Source organism: Carassius gibelio, chromosome A2 (genome assembly GCF_023724105.1).
Source record: "Carassius gibelio isolate Cgi1373 ecotype wild population from Czech Republic chromosome A2, carGib1.2-hapl.c, whole genome shotgun sequence".
NCBI lineage: Eukaryota > Metazoa > Chordata > Actinopteri > Cypriniformes > Cyprinidae > Carassius > Carassius gibelio.
The window spans coordinates 30,397,721-30,415,091 of record NC_068372.1 but is presented as its reverse complement, the minus strand read 5'-3'; the positions used below and the strand labels follow the sequence as shown (position 1 = coordinate 30,415,091).

The following is a 17,371-nucleotide window of genomic DNA, read 5'->3' as shown; positions in this document are numbered from 1 at the left end:
TAACAAATACCGATGTTAATAATGTTTTATACTGCACATTGCATTGCACTTATTATTGTTTTCATAACCAGATATACTGTAATACTTAATTATGTATGTATTAATTATGTTCTACCAGGAATTAATAACAAATAATTACAAAGAAACAATAATGCATTGTAATAAACAATGCAATTTTAGTAAATTATTAATGCACTGAATGAAATAGAAAGACGGTATGTTCTTGTGAAACACTCCAATAAATGCAACTTTGTAATGCATGAAAAATATAGCATAAAATTGGGTGTTATTTTAAACAGTATTTTAATGCATTATACACTTTAAACATGAACATAATGCATATAACGCAGCATATTAAATAATACATTTTCATATAGGAAACTAGTGCTTGTATAATTATTTCTTTTTTAAATACAGCAATATCTGCATGGACCGTTTTTACACGTTTTACATTTTTACATCGAAACACTGAATTAAAATGCATGGGTTTAAATAAAGCTGAACACATCTTTTAACCTCAATTTATAGTTTGCATGGTGAAAAATATGTTATATGAAAATATGCATGAAAAAAAGTGTTGAGATATTTTTTTTTTTGTATTTTTGTTAAGGTCATGGAAACATGGTGGGTGGAAAATGATATATGACATTATAACTTTATTGCTATATAGTGTACGTATATTTGACATTCATGCTCCGATATAAATATGTACAGTACAAATTAGTTTAAATATATTTATAGACAAACAGTGGATTATTTTATCACATGCAAATCTATAATATTAAGCTCTGTGTGTGTGTCAATATATTGTCAATATATGAAAAGTGGCAACTTCTTGTGTATTCAACATATTTAAATATTAAACACAATATAATTATTCTGTATATTTTCATTGAAATTATATCATTCAGTAATCAGTTATAAATGAGTGAAATCAAAGAGGATCATGGGATAACATGACGTTAAAATCCACAGGTCACAGGTGCAATACATATATAACATCTTATTCATCAAACTAAAAAGTTGAGCCGGGGATATCATTGTTAACTAAAACCATAAAAAAAGTGTTTATTTCAGTTTAAAGTACTAATATAACTAAAATTAAAAACATATATTTAAATACTAAATTCTATTATATTTTTATTAATAGTTTTTATTTTCTGACAGATGATTTAGTATTTAAAAAAATGTTTTACTAAATTAAAGAAAATTAATTTAGTAATTTTGTTGTGTGTTTTTTGTTTTATTATGTCTATAGTTATTATTATAATTTTTTATTTCACTTTTAGTTATTTTAGTATATGAAGTTAAACTAAATTAACTAGCTGAAATTATTTTGTAATATTTTATTTCATTTCATTTAACGTTGAATTTATTCCAAGTAATGTTTATTTTTTAATTTATGGTTTTAATTTTAGTTTCAGGTTCCGTTTTAGTTATGGTTACTATAAGAAAGTGGTAAATAAAAAAAAAATAAATAAAATAAAATAAATTAAAATACAATAAATAAAAGACTTTCAAATTAAAGTGAAAACTGAAAATCTAAAAAAAATAATAATAATAAAAAAACAAAAAAGTTGAGAGTTGAGCCCGTTACATTTTGGGAGACAGTACTCTATTTAGTGTCCTTTTGCATAATTATTTTGTTAACATTTCCATATATATATATATATATATTGCAAAAATAGTAATTAGCAAATAGCAAAATAATAAGACTATAAGTCACTGAAAACTCTTCTTGTTCAACAGTCAATATTAGTATCCAGTTCTGATCCCAAACCAATGGTTGGTGAATTCTACATAGCAACACATGACCACATTAACAGCCAGTCAATAAAACCACTGTGCTCCTGTGAGAAATGCTTGATTTTCCGAGTCTGAAGCATGTGATCTGCAGACTGAAGTGTGAACGTCAGCAGAGCGTTGCTTCGGTCTCTCTCTCTCTCTCATTCACGTATGTTAGTCTGCCTGGGCACGTATGACAGATCAATAACACCATCCCCCCGTCCTCTTCTCTTTCTCTGCAACACATCACAAAAAAATGACCCTCCATCCATTACGACTGCCACTGCGCTATTGGATTAGAACAATCACAACAGCAGAAACCCAGCGCCGACAGACACCTCACAGACGCACGCTGAATGCACTATGAGACACAAACCACGTCTCATATTCAAAACATTCAAAGTTTCACAAACCTCACAGTGCATCGGGGAGAATATCTGTGCAGTGCAGAATCTGCATCGTTTAATCCATTTTTAAATTCAGGTTATTGATCTCATTGAGTACACAATACCAAAACTAGTATATTTAATATTATGCTATTTTGTAAAATCGTTTGCAAACATGATATTATTATACAGACTGAGTAATTAGCGAATGCAGCATTGCTGAAGAACTGAGGACTTTTCACATGCATCATCCATCCTTCACATTAACCCAAACGAGATACTCTGAAATAACGTTTAAATTCATGAATTATATAAAAACAGTTTACAGTTACAATATTTCCTCATTTAGTGTATAAGTAAGCATGTGCATGTGGAAAAAGCCTCTTAACATCCATATTTTACATAATACACAATTTTTTATTGTGCTTATAATAAATTATGAGCACTTTGAACTTATTCCAGTCGAGTCTACAGATTATAATATGTCATAGTGTTAAATGGATTATTAAAATTTAATTAAATGGAAAAAAGCCTCCTAATTATCAACCTTTTACATAATATAATTTAATTTACATGACAATTCAGTAATATTTGTGTATTTTTAGCCCCCCAAAATTATATGTAATTATTTTTGGCCTCCTAATTTTTGATTGTTTATGGGAAAGAAAAAATACATAAACTATAAAAATAAAAAAAATATTTTTAATGTTATTCTTTTTTTTCTTATAATTAATAAAAATTCAAACTAAACTAAATCTGGTCACACTTAATTGAAAATACTTTTAAAAATGGCATTTAATTGATAAAAGCCATCCCCAAAATATTTGCATATCATTAAATACATTTGATTAATAAAACCACCTAAATATATTCACATGTAATTAAATAAAGTATTCTCAAAAAAGCATTTGATAATAAAAACCACCCAAATATATTTACAAATGATTAAATAAAATTAAACAAAATTCTAAAAAGAACTCCCCCAAAAATATTGAATTATATGATTAAATAAAATGTATTAAAATAAAATAAAATAAAACATTTTACAAATAAAAACACCCCATATATATTTAATTATTGAAAAATAAATTGAATAAATACACAAAAATAAAATTAAATTTAGAATTCTAAAAATAACTTCTCAAAAATAATAAATTATGTGATTAAAAATTTAATAAAAAAAAAAAAAAAAAAAAAAAAAAAATCATATATTTAAATATTGAAAAATAAATTTTATTCATGTAAATGATTACATGTGAATCTATTTGGGGTGGTTTTATTACATAAAATTAAATAAAATGTCCATATTAGAGGATTTCATTAATAAAATCACCCCAAAATGATTCACACATAAATCACAAAGAAATTAAACAAAAAGTCATCATAAAAATATTTGATAAATAAAACACTCTAGATATATTCACATGAGTATATGATGCAAGAAATTAAGAAATAAAGACTAAAAACTGTAATTTTATCATTAGTTAAAAAAAGCCATATGTTGTTATATATTCACTTCACACCAACTGCAGCTCACACACACACACACACACACACACGTACTTTAAAAGAGTCCAGAACAAAATAGTATTTTTCTTTCCACACATCTCTCTCCTCAACAGTGTGTGGAAATGAGGGTTAGCGTGTTTTAGAGGAGCACAAAGCTGGAAAACATGAAATCTTGAAATATAAAGCAGATGATATCTGACATGAAAGCAGACGTGGCCATTGATTGAGGACGGGAGAGCTTTGACTTTGTGAGGAGCGAAGGATGGAGGCGAGCTGCTGAAATGATCGATCGCGGCTTCAATAATTGATAAGCGTGAGGGAGGGAGACGTGGAGCTGCGTAACACACTCAGTTCTTGGTAAGCAAAGTAAAACGTGCCATGAATACACAGGTAGACACTAACATTGAGCTGAGCAACGGCACGACGGATTCAAGAAGAGACGGGAACAACTGAAAAACTGAAAACAAGCAGCTCGTTTACTGTACATGATGAAAGCCTCACAATTTATCCGGCATGCATTTATCCCTAATAAGAGCATATAACAAAGTGTTTAAGAAGATCCAGGATTAGTTTAAACCTAGAAATAGACGTGGTTTCAGGGATTGTAAAACACTTAAATCCACTTCGCTGTGTTAGCATCATCATGCGTTTCTTTACACAAATGCTCAGATTTCCCATGTACGCTGAAGAGACTCTTGTGATCATTGTGAATCATGCTGGAGAACAGGATCATCTGTCTGAGTTTGCTGATGTCACTGAAGCTAGGTGAAAACACGCAGGTGTGAGTGCATGCATGAACATACAACAGTCTGGTCGCATGTTTAAATGCACCTACCTGTGTATATGCAGGAAAACTGTGTGTGTGTGTGTTAGATTGGGTTATAGAGTGCGTCTGCGCTACACATTGTTAAGGCTTATCTGACTTGCACTGAATCTGTATTGATTTCCTTTCCCCTGCTCGCTCCTGCATCTCTGGGGCTTTCGCCAGCAGCAGCAGCCGCAGCCAGCCATGCAACACACACACACACACACACACACACACACACACACACACCCCTCTCTGCAACACCAACACCTTTCCCATCAACAGATCTGTCTCTGAAACGCACACAAACACATGCACAAACATACACGAATGCACACAAATGCACAGAAACATGCACAAACACATGCACTAACACACACAAACACATTCACGAACATACACAAAAACATACACATGCACAAACAAAACAAATGCACACAAATGCACAGAAACACACACAAACACACCTTCACAAACATGCACCAACGCACACAGACACATAAATATGCAAAAACACACAAACAATCACATGCATAAACACACAAACACATGCTCAAACATACACAAATGCACATAAATGTGCACAAACACAAGCGCACTAGATGCACAAAAACACTTGCACAAAGACACACAACACATGCACAAACATACACAAATTCACACAAACACATTCAAGCACACACACACAAATGTGCACAAAAGCACATGCACCATCACACACAAACTCTTAGATGCACACAAACACATGGACAAACACGCAGAAATGTGCACCAACATATTATATCTATCATATCTAATATACTGTGTGCATATATACATTGTTGTTATTCTTCTTATATTATATATTCCTCATGCTACCTGCTCTCACACATTTTCAGGATTCATTTAATTGCAGAAAACAAGCTTCACAAACTCTCCGACCGCTTTGCCATTGGCTGGACAATCAGATAGCCCCGCCCACAAAAACTGACTGACAGGAATTCAAACAGATCAATGTTGTGAAAGTGTTAGTGTTTCACTCTTAAACTGATGCAAACAACACATTTCAGCTTTAAATGCACATGTTCTAATAATTATAAATAGATTGTTTTCTTTCACCATCATAAAATCAAGGATTAAAATGTATTAAAAACTAGCAATGCAAACCTTGTTTGTACGTATTTATTTACAGTTCAGGAATACAGATAAGGTAAACCTGACAAATATCTCTCGGGGGGCATGCAAATAATGTTTTTATACTCTAATAATGCAAGGTTAGTCTGATATGAAACAGTCTGGTGTTTAATTATTTAGATGTGTGTGTAGAAATATTAGCAACCAAGACACACACAGAGCAGAAACCACCTCCAGAATAACACACACACACATAAAGCACAGGGTTAATTTAAGATCTGCAAGTGATGGTTTGCTCTTGCAATGACTTCTTGGCTTTCAGATCAATCAAACTGTCTATGAATGGCGTTTAATTGAGCTGCTGGGGATGGATCTGGTCTGTCAGATGTTTGTCCACTGAAACATTGATTTTGGAGACCGTTTAGGAAAGCCACAAGACAAAGACAAACTCATCCTGACCTGGACAAAGAGAAAACCTCACTTATATTACACTACACCTGCCTGAAAAGCCCAACTCTCTCACCGTTATCTTACCATATGTAATTCTAATTAGAGTGGTTATGAAGGGCTTTATAGAGTTTATATGAAGATTGTACATACTTTCACTTACCTTCAGCACATATAAACCTTTACATTAAGACTTTATTAAATCTGTCTCATGATATAAAAAAATAGCCTAAATCATATAATACATTTACTTAACAGATTTATCAATACATATTTCTACATGTAATTTAAAGATATGCAGGTTGTACAGCAGTGATTTATTAATTAAAAAATAATAAAATTAAAAAAACAAAATAATAAATGGCATTAATAAAGAAAGACGCACACACACACACACACACACACACACGAGATGCCTGCATAGAAATAAATCCTCGAAATATGTTGTTCTGAATTATTCGAGCAGATCCATAAATATATTTTCAGGGAAAAGCAATGCATATTTTATTATTATTTTATTAACTGGTGGACATGAAATATTATAGTAATACTATATTTGTTTGTAATTTCTGTAATAGGCCTACGGGGCGTCAGATAAATCATTTTATTTAATTTCACAGAAATCCGCTTAATTATTTCCCGAGAGCTGTTTTTTTAATGTTACATTAATTTAATTTTTTTTTTTTTTTATCCGCTCATCGTTCGTGCTGAAATTATGGATATTTAACAATAAATGCACACGTCGCTAATAAATTAATGTTTATAAGAATGCAGATTAAAATGTTAATGTTTCAACAAAATATTTTTTTTTTTGACAACGAAAAGTCGAAAAATTATATTTTCATTTGTGCCGCTGACAGAAAAACGTGTGTGTGTCACGACACGATGTCAAACACACACACACACACACACACACACACTTGAATAAAAATCGAATTAAAGGATCCGCTTTAACCTTTATTGTTGTCAAACGCTCAGTGTGAACATTGATAAATAACACTGAAATCCACTCAAATCCAGCACAGCTTTATTTTACCTTCGCTCACACTAAACTCTAAGCTAAAAATTATTATCAAGGAATTCTACAGGATTTTATAGTTTTATTTATTTTATTATAATATATAAGAAAACCAAAAATGATCCTATTGTATTATTAAATACAAAAGTTAAGCCAGTGTATAATTCACTAGCTAGAGGATTCTTGATTCCATATTATAAAAAAAAATAAAAAATAAAATAAAATAAAATAAAATTTCCCCAAGAAACTCTGTTGCGGTAATATTTCAAGCAGCAGAAATGAACCGCTCTGATTAAAGCTAGTTCATCTATAATCCCGCAGCATCATGTACTGGGTGTGTATTGTTGATCTGGTTTGTGTTGACTGGGCTTTGATTGACATGATGTTTCTCGCCAGCAGTAGCCCGGCCCGCGCGGGAGAGGGTTCGTTTCACCGCACCCAAAAACAGAACCGCCCCGCTCAAGCCATCGATCCCGAGCCGAGCTGTGAGCGGCCTGGTGCGGTTAGTTATCGACCCCGCCCCCCGCTCTCTCCGCCACGCCCACACGCACGCACAGACCACACCCACCTCAGCAGACAGCATGCTGCTCACATATGTGCAATGCAATGCTCATTTAACTGACTTTTTAATATTCTAGGCTACGGAACCTTTACAAAATTATATATTTAGCACACATGGTTCTGCTAGAATTGATCAGGTTAGGTGAAAACGAGGATGTGAGGGAGAGATGCACAAAAATACGAGATCACGTCATTTTCAAACCCGTTTTATGGAGTTTTGTCTGTTTTACTCTATTTTAGTTTTTTTGCATAATCGGTATGCTGTTAAAAAAACAATCATTTCTATCACTCACAGCCATGTTTTCATTCATGCCAAAATTCAATATGGATTAAAGTTCATTGTAATAAAACAAGAAAAATCGAACCTGGCACCATTGGTTTAAAAATGCAGTCGGCTATGCATTAAAAATATATAATGGATACATTTTTTATTTATTTTAATACAATCCCCCATGCAGCTACCGTTTTATTAAAAAGCAAACCAATTTTTTGCATTATTCTTTTATACACCAGCATCCTCACAGTTTTAAATGACTGTTTTAAGGTCTATTCAAAAAAGCAAGAAACTGTCGATACAGACTTTTCACAAGAAATCATGTGCAGAAGAATAGTTTTGTAGAGTTTTAAAGCAACAGAATACAAGAAACGTTCATATTCTTATAAAAACTGCCATATGATCTCAGCAGCAACAGAGCAAATGTAAATAAAAGGAGCTAAAGTGCATCAGTTTATATTCATCTGAGTGATAAGATATCAATATCAACGCTTACCATTGGATTACAAAACTAAACAGACTATGGCCATTAAAATGTCATCTGCAAACATCACACACACTTCCCCGTATTGAATGTCTTCTCTGTGATTATGCGGCTTCTTTCACATGAGCTGCGGTCAATATGGATCATTTCACTTATCAATGCGGGTTTGTCAAGACAAGCCTCAATGTGCACGTGCTGTCTAACACCTTCTAGTCTAATTCTAATGGAACTGAGTCTAAAAAAGAATCTGATTTATTGCAGTTGCATTAGAAAATATAACAACACTTAAACGGCTAAAAAACTAAAATATGCAGCAAATTATGGCTGTATAAGAGGAAACTTATTATGGAGCAGGAGACGAGCGCTGCTGTGTGACCTGTATATTAAATACATGCATCATGACAAGGTTTTAAAGCAAAGGTCAATCGATTCCTGGACTATTAATTTGTAAGAAAGAGGATTAAAAATGAAGCAACCGAATGCGGATGTCGCGACAATAAAGAGGTTTATATACTGTCTAAAAATGGTTCATGCGGACTTGGAGGAGAGGGTTATTGCTTTGAATTTATAGATATTATTTATGCAGCCAGATTCAGTTCGGGTTAATTGTGCATCCGTAGAGAAACGTTATTTGGTTTGTTTGTTGGCCTGGGAGATTAAAGATTAAAACATTTATTTCCATTCTAACCATTAAAATACTTCGGCAGAGCATGCATTTTTATTTTCGAGGCATATGGATCAGCATGCTGTTGTCTGAACGTGTTGATTCTGGTAATTGTGATTTGCCCACATTCATGCATTTCATTGCATTGCATTCATTCGCTAATGTTGCACCCTTGAGAGCTGAATAAACTGTGCGTGAAATTATAGGGACTGTTGGCCATTTCCCCAGTGTTATATGCATTCTGTTTACACAAAAGTAAGGGAAAGTTGTGTCTACTCGTCCACTGCAGTCTTCTGTCTTCCACAGAGGCGCTATAAATAATCCACATGGTTCACGCGCATTGAAATATCCAAAGTCTTGTGAATCTGCATAGACATAGGCCTGATATATTTAATCAAAGACTCGTTTCCCACGGGTTTGCACGCACTTTTGCTCTTGCAGGGTATTATTTTAGAGGCACTATTTTGTTTAATGCTTCTTGTATTTTTTACTCTCATATCTGTCCATCTATAAATGCACGTGCATGCATTGCATGCAAATATTTTCAGTGAACAACAAAGCTAGTATAAACGAGAAATTATGGAAGACTTTTTCATCTTTAAGACCAACATTTGAGTGCAAACAGATAATGTCAGGACATTATCGAGAATGCTTTTAAATAAATAAATATAGGGCTGTATGGTGGATGCACGCGGTGTTTGCTGGTTGAATGTTTCAGAATATCGCTCTCTAATGCGCCAGGCAGAATGTGCGTCTTTCTTCTTTCTGTCTGCGCTCTGCTCTTGCCCTAAAAGCTGCAATGATCGATTTTCCTCTGTTTTCTCTTGTGCACGTGGTCCAGTAATCAGGGCCCCTTCCCGGGCCATCGATCGGTATTGATCCCTCGAGCCCAGTGCGCGCCCACGCGCGGGGAGGCGCGGGAGCGCGTGACATCGGGAGGCGGATGGGGGGGGGGCGAAATGATGCTCGATACAAAAACAGGAGACAATCGGACAAAAGAGCTCTAAATATGGGTCAGAGAGGAGGGAGAGTCCTCATCAAATGCTGCACGATCGTGTTTTCCGTCATTTGAGCGTTAGGCACATCTCCACACGTGATTTGTTGAACCAAATGATCATGTTTTGTCTTCACATCTGTTCAGTAAAGACAGCCGTTATGTTCCTAAGAATCACAATACAGCTGCTGGAATCTGAACAAACCTTATAGAGATACAGAAAGCTTACAGAGTGTTTTTTAATCGTTTTAAAAGTTTAAATGATGATGAAGTGTGTAAATCGCTTAAAAGCATGGCTGTGTATTAGTTATGTTAGTCTATTTTAGGTAAATAGATAAAAAAAAAAATCCTGATGAAGGTCATGCGACCAAAACGTAGTCATCAAATAAATAGATTTTTTTTGCATATATAGTGTGCCGGATTTGTTTTTGCTTTTCAGATAAATAGATATAACAATAAAATGATAGATAGATAGATAGATAGATAGATAGATAGATAGATAGACAGACTCAATAAAAGTATACGACTTATATCTAAGACTTTTCCATATACACAAAAAGCCTATTTCTCTTAAATATTGTTCACAAATCTGTCTAAATCTGTGTTCGTGAGCACTTCTACTCCGCCTCACAGGTGTGGCATTAAGATGCTGGTTAGACAGCAGGATTGTTGCACAGGTGTGCCTTAGGCTGGCCACAATAGAAGGCAATGCTAAAATGTGCTGTTTTACTGTACTGGGGTGTCCGAAAACCAGTCAGTATCTTGTGTGACCACCATTTGTTTGACTCAGTGCAGCACATCTCCTTCACATAGAGTTGATCAGGATGTTGATTGCGGCCTGTGGGATGTTGGTCCACTCCTCTTCAATGGCTGTGTGAAGTTACGCCGATCCAGAGCATCCCAAACATGCTCAATGGGTGACATGTCCAGTGAGTGTGCTGGTCTTTTATTGTGGCCAGCCTAAGACACACCTGTGCATTAATCACACCGTCTAATCAGCATCTTGATAAGCCACACCTGTGAGGCGGATGGATTATCTCGGCAAAGGAGAAGTGCTCACGAACACAGATTTAGACAGATTTGTGAACACTATTTGAGAGAAACAGGCCTTTTGTGTACATAGAGGAAGTCTTAGATCTTTGGGTTCAGCTCACGAAAAATGGGGGCAAAAACAAAAGTGTTATGTTTATAATTTTGTTCAGTATAGATAGATAGATGTGTGTATGACCTGCTATACAGTCAGTATTTGAGAGATTCTGCATGTGTGTGTGTGCGTGTGTGTGTATAGTATAGTAGTGCGCGTGTGTGTGTGTGTGTGTGTGTGTGTGTGGTGGTATGAATATGATGGATGAGTGAGCTGCACCTTTAGAAGGCAGCAGTAAACAGATTTGACTGTGTAGGGTAGATCGATTGGCTCATGGCTCTCTGTAATTAGACATACAGCGCTCGGCCTGGCATCAGCCTCCTCAGCACAATCTCACCGGGGGAACCCCGTGTGTGTGTGTGAGAGAGAGAGAGAAACACTGATGTATGCAAGACAAGGAACTGTAACATTATACAGTAAGAAACAGAGAGGGATGTTCAGTGCATTAGCAGACGATTAGCTTTGTTTTAATGAATGATAACAGGCAGGACTGGTAAAACACAGACAGATCGTCCTGTTCTCTCTGGTGCTTGTTGCTGAAAGCAGAAAGTGCTTGGTCTTTGGCGTATCATCAGCAGTGTTTTATAGAGTCAGCTGTGAGCGCGAACATATGAATGTAAATCCTCTGCATGACTCCAAACAGCTCGCAGAGACAGAGTGGATTTAGCCTGAGGGTCCTCAAACATGAGTCCCACAGGATACACACACGCACACACACACACACACGCACACGCACGCACGCGCACACACACGCACGCACGCACACACACGCACGCACGCACGCACACACACACACACAGTCGCTGAATATATTGGTCTGTTGTTCACTACTAACAATATATTGGTCAAATATATATCAAATGCACATTAAATGCATAGACCTGCATAATGCACACTCTTAAAAATAAACATCTTGATTGGCATTGATGGTTCCATGAAGAACATTTAACATCCACAGAAAAACTAAAGGTAGTGGAAAAGGTTCTTTAGATTATTATAAAAAATATTCTTCACAGTAATAAATAAATGGTACTTTTTAGAACTGTTCACTGAAAGGTTCTTTGGGGAATTCCCGACTAGACTTTGATGCAGTAATTAAGTCTGAAATCTGTTTTTATTCTTTGTATTTTGCATGTTTTGCGACATCTAGAGACATGTGACATGAGTTGAGTAAAGTTAGCTGCAATTCTGAACAAATGACTCTGGTAATAGTAGAAAGTCTCAAATGATGTCACTTCCTGTGCATTATTTCATCTGAGGTGGAAGTTATATTGTTTCAGGTTTTACAAGAGGAATTTCTCATTTAAATTTTTTAAATGTATCAATATTTATACCCAGATTGCAGGTGTGTGTGCATTCTCTAAACGTTCTGACAAGGTTCTCTTAACAACCTTCTCAAAACTTTAGCATGAAAACATTATTTATAAATAATGGTTTTTAAACCTTAGATGCTTGTCTATCATTTTTTTTAGTTTCTACTTGTTCCAGAACATTCAGAGAACGTTCAAAAGTAACGTTCCCCTTATGTTTGCAAAATACAAAAACCCCCCAAAATTTTTTTAATAACTTTAATAGAATGCTCGTTCAAGGTTCTCTGGTCTTTAATAACGTTCTCAAAACGTTAGCACAAAAACATTATTGATACATCGCTCATGGAATGTTTTGTGCAGGGAACGTTCAAAAGTAACATTTCTAAATTAAAAAAAAAAAAAGTTTTTAAAGCCGGATGTTGTGAATGTTCTGGGAATCATACTGATTTCATAACTTCATGGGAACATATTTTTGTTAGCTGGGTATAAATTGATATAGTGTGAAGAGAAACCTCATTATTAATCACACTACCGTAGTATTTCTGACTTGCTATTAAGTGTTAAATCATGTTTTTTTTTAAATCTAATATGTTTGCCATCAGTGTTATATTTAAGCTTGAAGAACACAAACAGTACTTCTTCCACTGAATGACCTTCATCAGTTTTCTACTGGATGCATGATGTCCTGGACGTTGACTTCTTGTATTTTCACTCGTCTCTTTCTCTGTGTCTCCTCCTGGCAGCCTGCAAGAGAAAGGAACAGGAGCAGCACAAAGACAGAAACATGGTTCCCAAGAAGCAGCGCCTGGTCTTCACCGACCTCCAGCGGCGAACGCTCATCGCCATCTTCAAGGAGAACAAGCGGCCCAACAAAGAGATGCAGATCACCATCTCGCAGCAGCTGGGGCTGGAGCTCTCCACCGTCAGCAACTTCTTCATGAACGCACGCCGCAGATGCGTGGACCGCTGGCAGGACGAGCACGCGGTCAGTCCCGGCCCCGGCCCCTCGGGGAACACTTTCTCCAAGGCTTGAGCGTCTCGGATGCGGAGAAACCCGGTCCAGATGCAACATCGGAGCAGCAGCTGATGATGATGATCTACGGCGCACACCAAACCTCTTCGGTGCACGGCGGATGTGGATGAATCATTTGCATTTGTCAAATCAAACGCATTTCATGCTTTTAGTTCATTAGTACGTGCAGTTCTTTCTCGTCGTGGATATTTCAGTCACCTGTGCTTGATATTTGAGCTGAAGCATCTCTCATCTCAGTCTCTGGATTCGGACGAGCAGAATATTCTCTCTCTCATAGAGCAGGAGAAAGATGGAAAGGAAGGCAATATGTATTTTAGCACACAACCCTTTGTTTCGTTTTTCGACTCCTTGACCTTTGACCTGTCCTTGACACATCAGGATGTTTAAACATGTATCGCGGTAGCTCCTCGCCGTCTCAGTCTGTACTTTCACTGCCAGCGTGGCGCCTTGTTCTTGCTCCAGCACAATGATAAAGGGATGCAAAGAATCACTCAGTCCTCTGTATCGGCCCCTAAAGAATCATGTTACCGTGGGGGTCCTACAGAGGGCTTCATCTGCACAGAGCAATGGCGCCACCTCCTGGAAGACCCCAGAAACACACGCTTCGTCTGCTGCAGGACATGCTGCCTTCAAGCCAGAGCTGGTTTTTAAAACTAAAATTCTAGTTTTAGTTGTAATTTTACTTTTTGTTGTTGTTGTTGTTGTGGTTTTATTATTTTTTAACAAAAAAAAAAATTATGTCTATATAGTTTTTATAAATTTATTTCCGTTTGTTTTAGTATCATTGATATACTTTTATTTATATTTGGAGCGTTTTTAGTTTTATATAACCTGTTTTCGTTATAGTTTTGGTTATTTTTGTAATTGCTTTTAATGTTAAATTAATTTTAGCTTTAGTTATTTCAGTAGCATTATTACACTGTAACATTTTCATTTGAAAGTTGTAGCAATTTTGTTGCCGTGGAGTTCTAGTATTTATTTTTAAATACGTCTATAAAGATTTTTGTATTCATTTTTATTTAAGTTTTAGTTACTTTAAGACTAACTGAAAATCAAAACTAGCTAAAATGAAATGTTTTTATTTATTAAAGTTTATTTCATGTACTGATTTTGCATGCATGCATGCAATAATAACCCTGCATCAAATCAAATAAGAATGAGTTTTTAACAATTTCTCATTATTTTAATTGCAATTTCCGTCCCTTAAAGACTTGAAGGCAGCATGAATCTATCAGATGTCAGGATAGGTTTTTTTTTCAAACATTTATGTCTCATATCCAAAGGTATTTTCCGTTTCCAGAGACCTAACAATCAGAAACCAACCGCAGAGAGTAAAAGCTGTTGATTGTTTTCCTCCTGTTCGTGGAGACCTGCAGCTTTAGTGGCCGAACCTAAAGGTAAAATGTCACTGTATGATAACTGAGTGCCAACGACAGATGCCTTAACGAGAATCATAAAGGAAGACTCCCTTCTTTCCCACGAGTCTGTGCGGGAGAATCTGACAAATCATGTCAAATCCTTCCCACGGGCGGAGAAACATCATCAACCAAATCGCTTCATTTACCAAAACGTACTGAAACTGTAAATATTACGCTCTATCTTTCCTCCTCGTCTTCTCTCTCTCTCTCTCTCTCTCTGTTCCTCTATAATAATGATGCGGGTAAAAATAGTTACATAGACACAAAGTTTGTATTAAACGTCTGGACGCTTTGTGCTCTGTTGTGCATAAACGAAGTGTAAAGAAGCACCTTGTGACGACGGGAAACGAAGGATTGTTGTGTATGACGAACAGACTCCTGGACTCTGATGGTCGTCTTTGCTTACTTTCTGTCTCGCTGTCCGGACAGGTAAGACAGCAGACGTCTGTAGCATTTTCACAGACAGCATTGAGCCACGACCAGACGAAGAGCGAGGTTTTCTTAACTCTGTGTTAGTGTAAACTAAAAAAAGCGAACACACACACCTCGTTTGTAGTGAGAATCAATGTGGCTACCTCACAGAAACACAGTGGTGTGTGTGAAACAGCCACTGATACCAAAGATTCTTCTTCAGCCTGCCAGTGTTACCACCATCATCATCATCATCATCATCAGCCGCCTGCTGCTCACAAACACACACCAAAGTCATTTATTAGCGATACATTTTCCTCTCAAACACATTTGCGTAGCTGTCTAACTGGGGACATACAGGAATAGTTCACCCTCCGTTCATCCAAGATGAGTTTGTGTCTTCATCAGGTTTGTAGAAATGTAGCACTGCATCAGTGTCTCATCAATGGATGCTCTGCAGTGAATGGGTGCCGTCAGAATGAGAGTCTGATAAAAACATCCCAATAATCCACAGCACTCCAGTCCATCAGTGAACATCTGGAGAAGACAAAACCTGAAACACATCCAGCATTAAGATGATTTTAACTCAAACACACAGAGTCTATAATCCAGAATAACACTTCCTCCAGTGAAAAAGTGTTCTGGTCTGAATCAGGAGAGAAATCTGCACAGATCAAGCAGCGTTTAAACAGATCTAAACTAATATGTGTCTGGATTCTGATGTGAGAGACAACAGGAGATGCACTTTTTCACTGGAGGAAGTGTTTTTATCAGACTCTCATTCTGACGGCACCCATTCACTGCAGAGCATCCATTGATGAGACACTGATGCAGTGCTACATTTCTACAAACCTGATGAAGAAACACACTCATCCTGAAAGTGAGGACAGTTGTAGCAAAGTTTCATTTTTGGGAGAACTATTCCTTTAATTAAAACTTAAACTCACAATTTTGTCCCCAAACTAAGCTAAACACACACACACACACACACACACACACACACACACACACACACAGAGTAGTCAGACTGCATTATGCCACGGTGAAGGATGTGGCAACTATGCAGGACAAGTTGAGTGCCTTTTTCCTTCAACCACGGGTGGAATTGCTCTGGACACACTCACACACTCACACACACACACACACACACACACACACAGACACACACACACACACACACACACTTTTAAAAAAAAACAAATGCTGCATATTTGTTTCCATTCCATTCCGTTTCCACTCTGATAAACACGAGAAGCACTTTCTTTTTTATTTTAATGAAAGTAGTTGTTTTTCTATTCGCTGCATTTATTTAAGTGTATTTATTTATTAGTGTGCAGGAGTCACAGACGAGCAGTTAGCGATGCTTAACATGTGATATTACTGTGCTGACGCCTCTGGATTCACACACACACACACACACACACACACACTTCCAACAGAGCTATTTTTGTGTAACTTACAGTATTCCGGAAGTGTGTGCTTGAGATAATCGTGTAAAACTGAGGTACACCCGCACTGTCAGAGGTCGTCCAATCATATGCCTCCATCGATCATGCACACAGACATTCGACCAATCACGTCATCTCACGCTGGCAGGCACGTGTTGACAATGAGAATTCTGATATACCTCAAACACTTGTAATGTAAAGGAAACCTGATGAAACAATAACGATGATAGTAGAAGATAATACTGCGAAACAATAGTTTTGGAAATATTGTGACTTGAAGCTTTTTACTGTTCTGTCTTGTTGAGTTGAGTAATTTTCCTGTTCATTTTGGCATGCTCCCCTCAAATCAACCCAGTTATTTCTTTAGTTTTTGGTGAGATCAATGCAAACTGAACATTTACGTGAATCAGAGCAACTAGAAAACATTCTGGCATCATCAAATGAAACCTTTGACCACCTTTGAGTCAAGATTGCTTGAAATGATGCAAAGCTTGTGTCGCAGAAACACCAGAATGAGCTTTAGACACCAAAGTAATATCATTTGGCAAATAGCTGTCTACTTATGTT

General features: G+C 36.3%; 1 protein-coding gene across 1 annotated transcript in view; it reads left to right on the top strand.

Moving 5' to 3' along the window:
• The window catches only part of onecut3b (one cut homeobox 3b), a 19,019-nt gene extending 5,417 nt beyond the window's left edge, over positions 1-13,602 (top strand). Inside the window, exon 2 of the mRNA XM_052610684.1 lies at positions 13,238-13,602. Within this exon, the coding sequence (XP_052466644.1) occupies positions 13,238-13,527 (290 nt within the window). The 3' untranslated portion in view covers positions 13,528-13,602. The remainder of the gene's footprint in view (positions 1-13,237) is intronic.
• Positions 13,603-17,371: the final 3,769 nt, after the last annotated feature.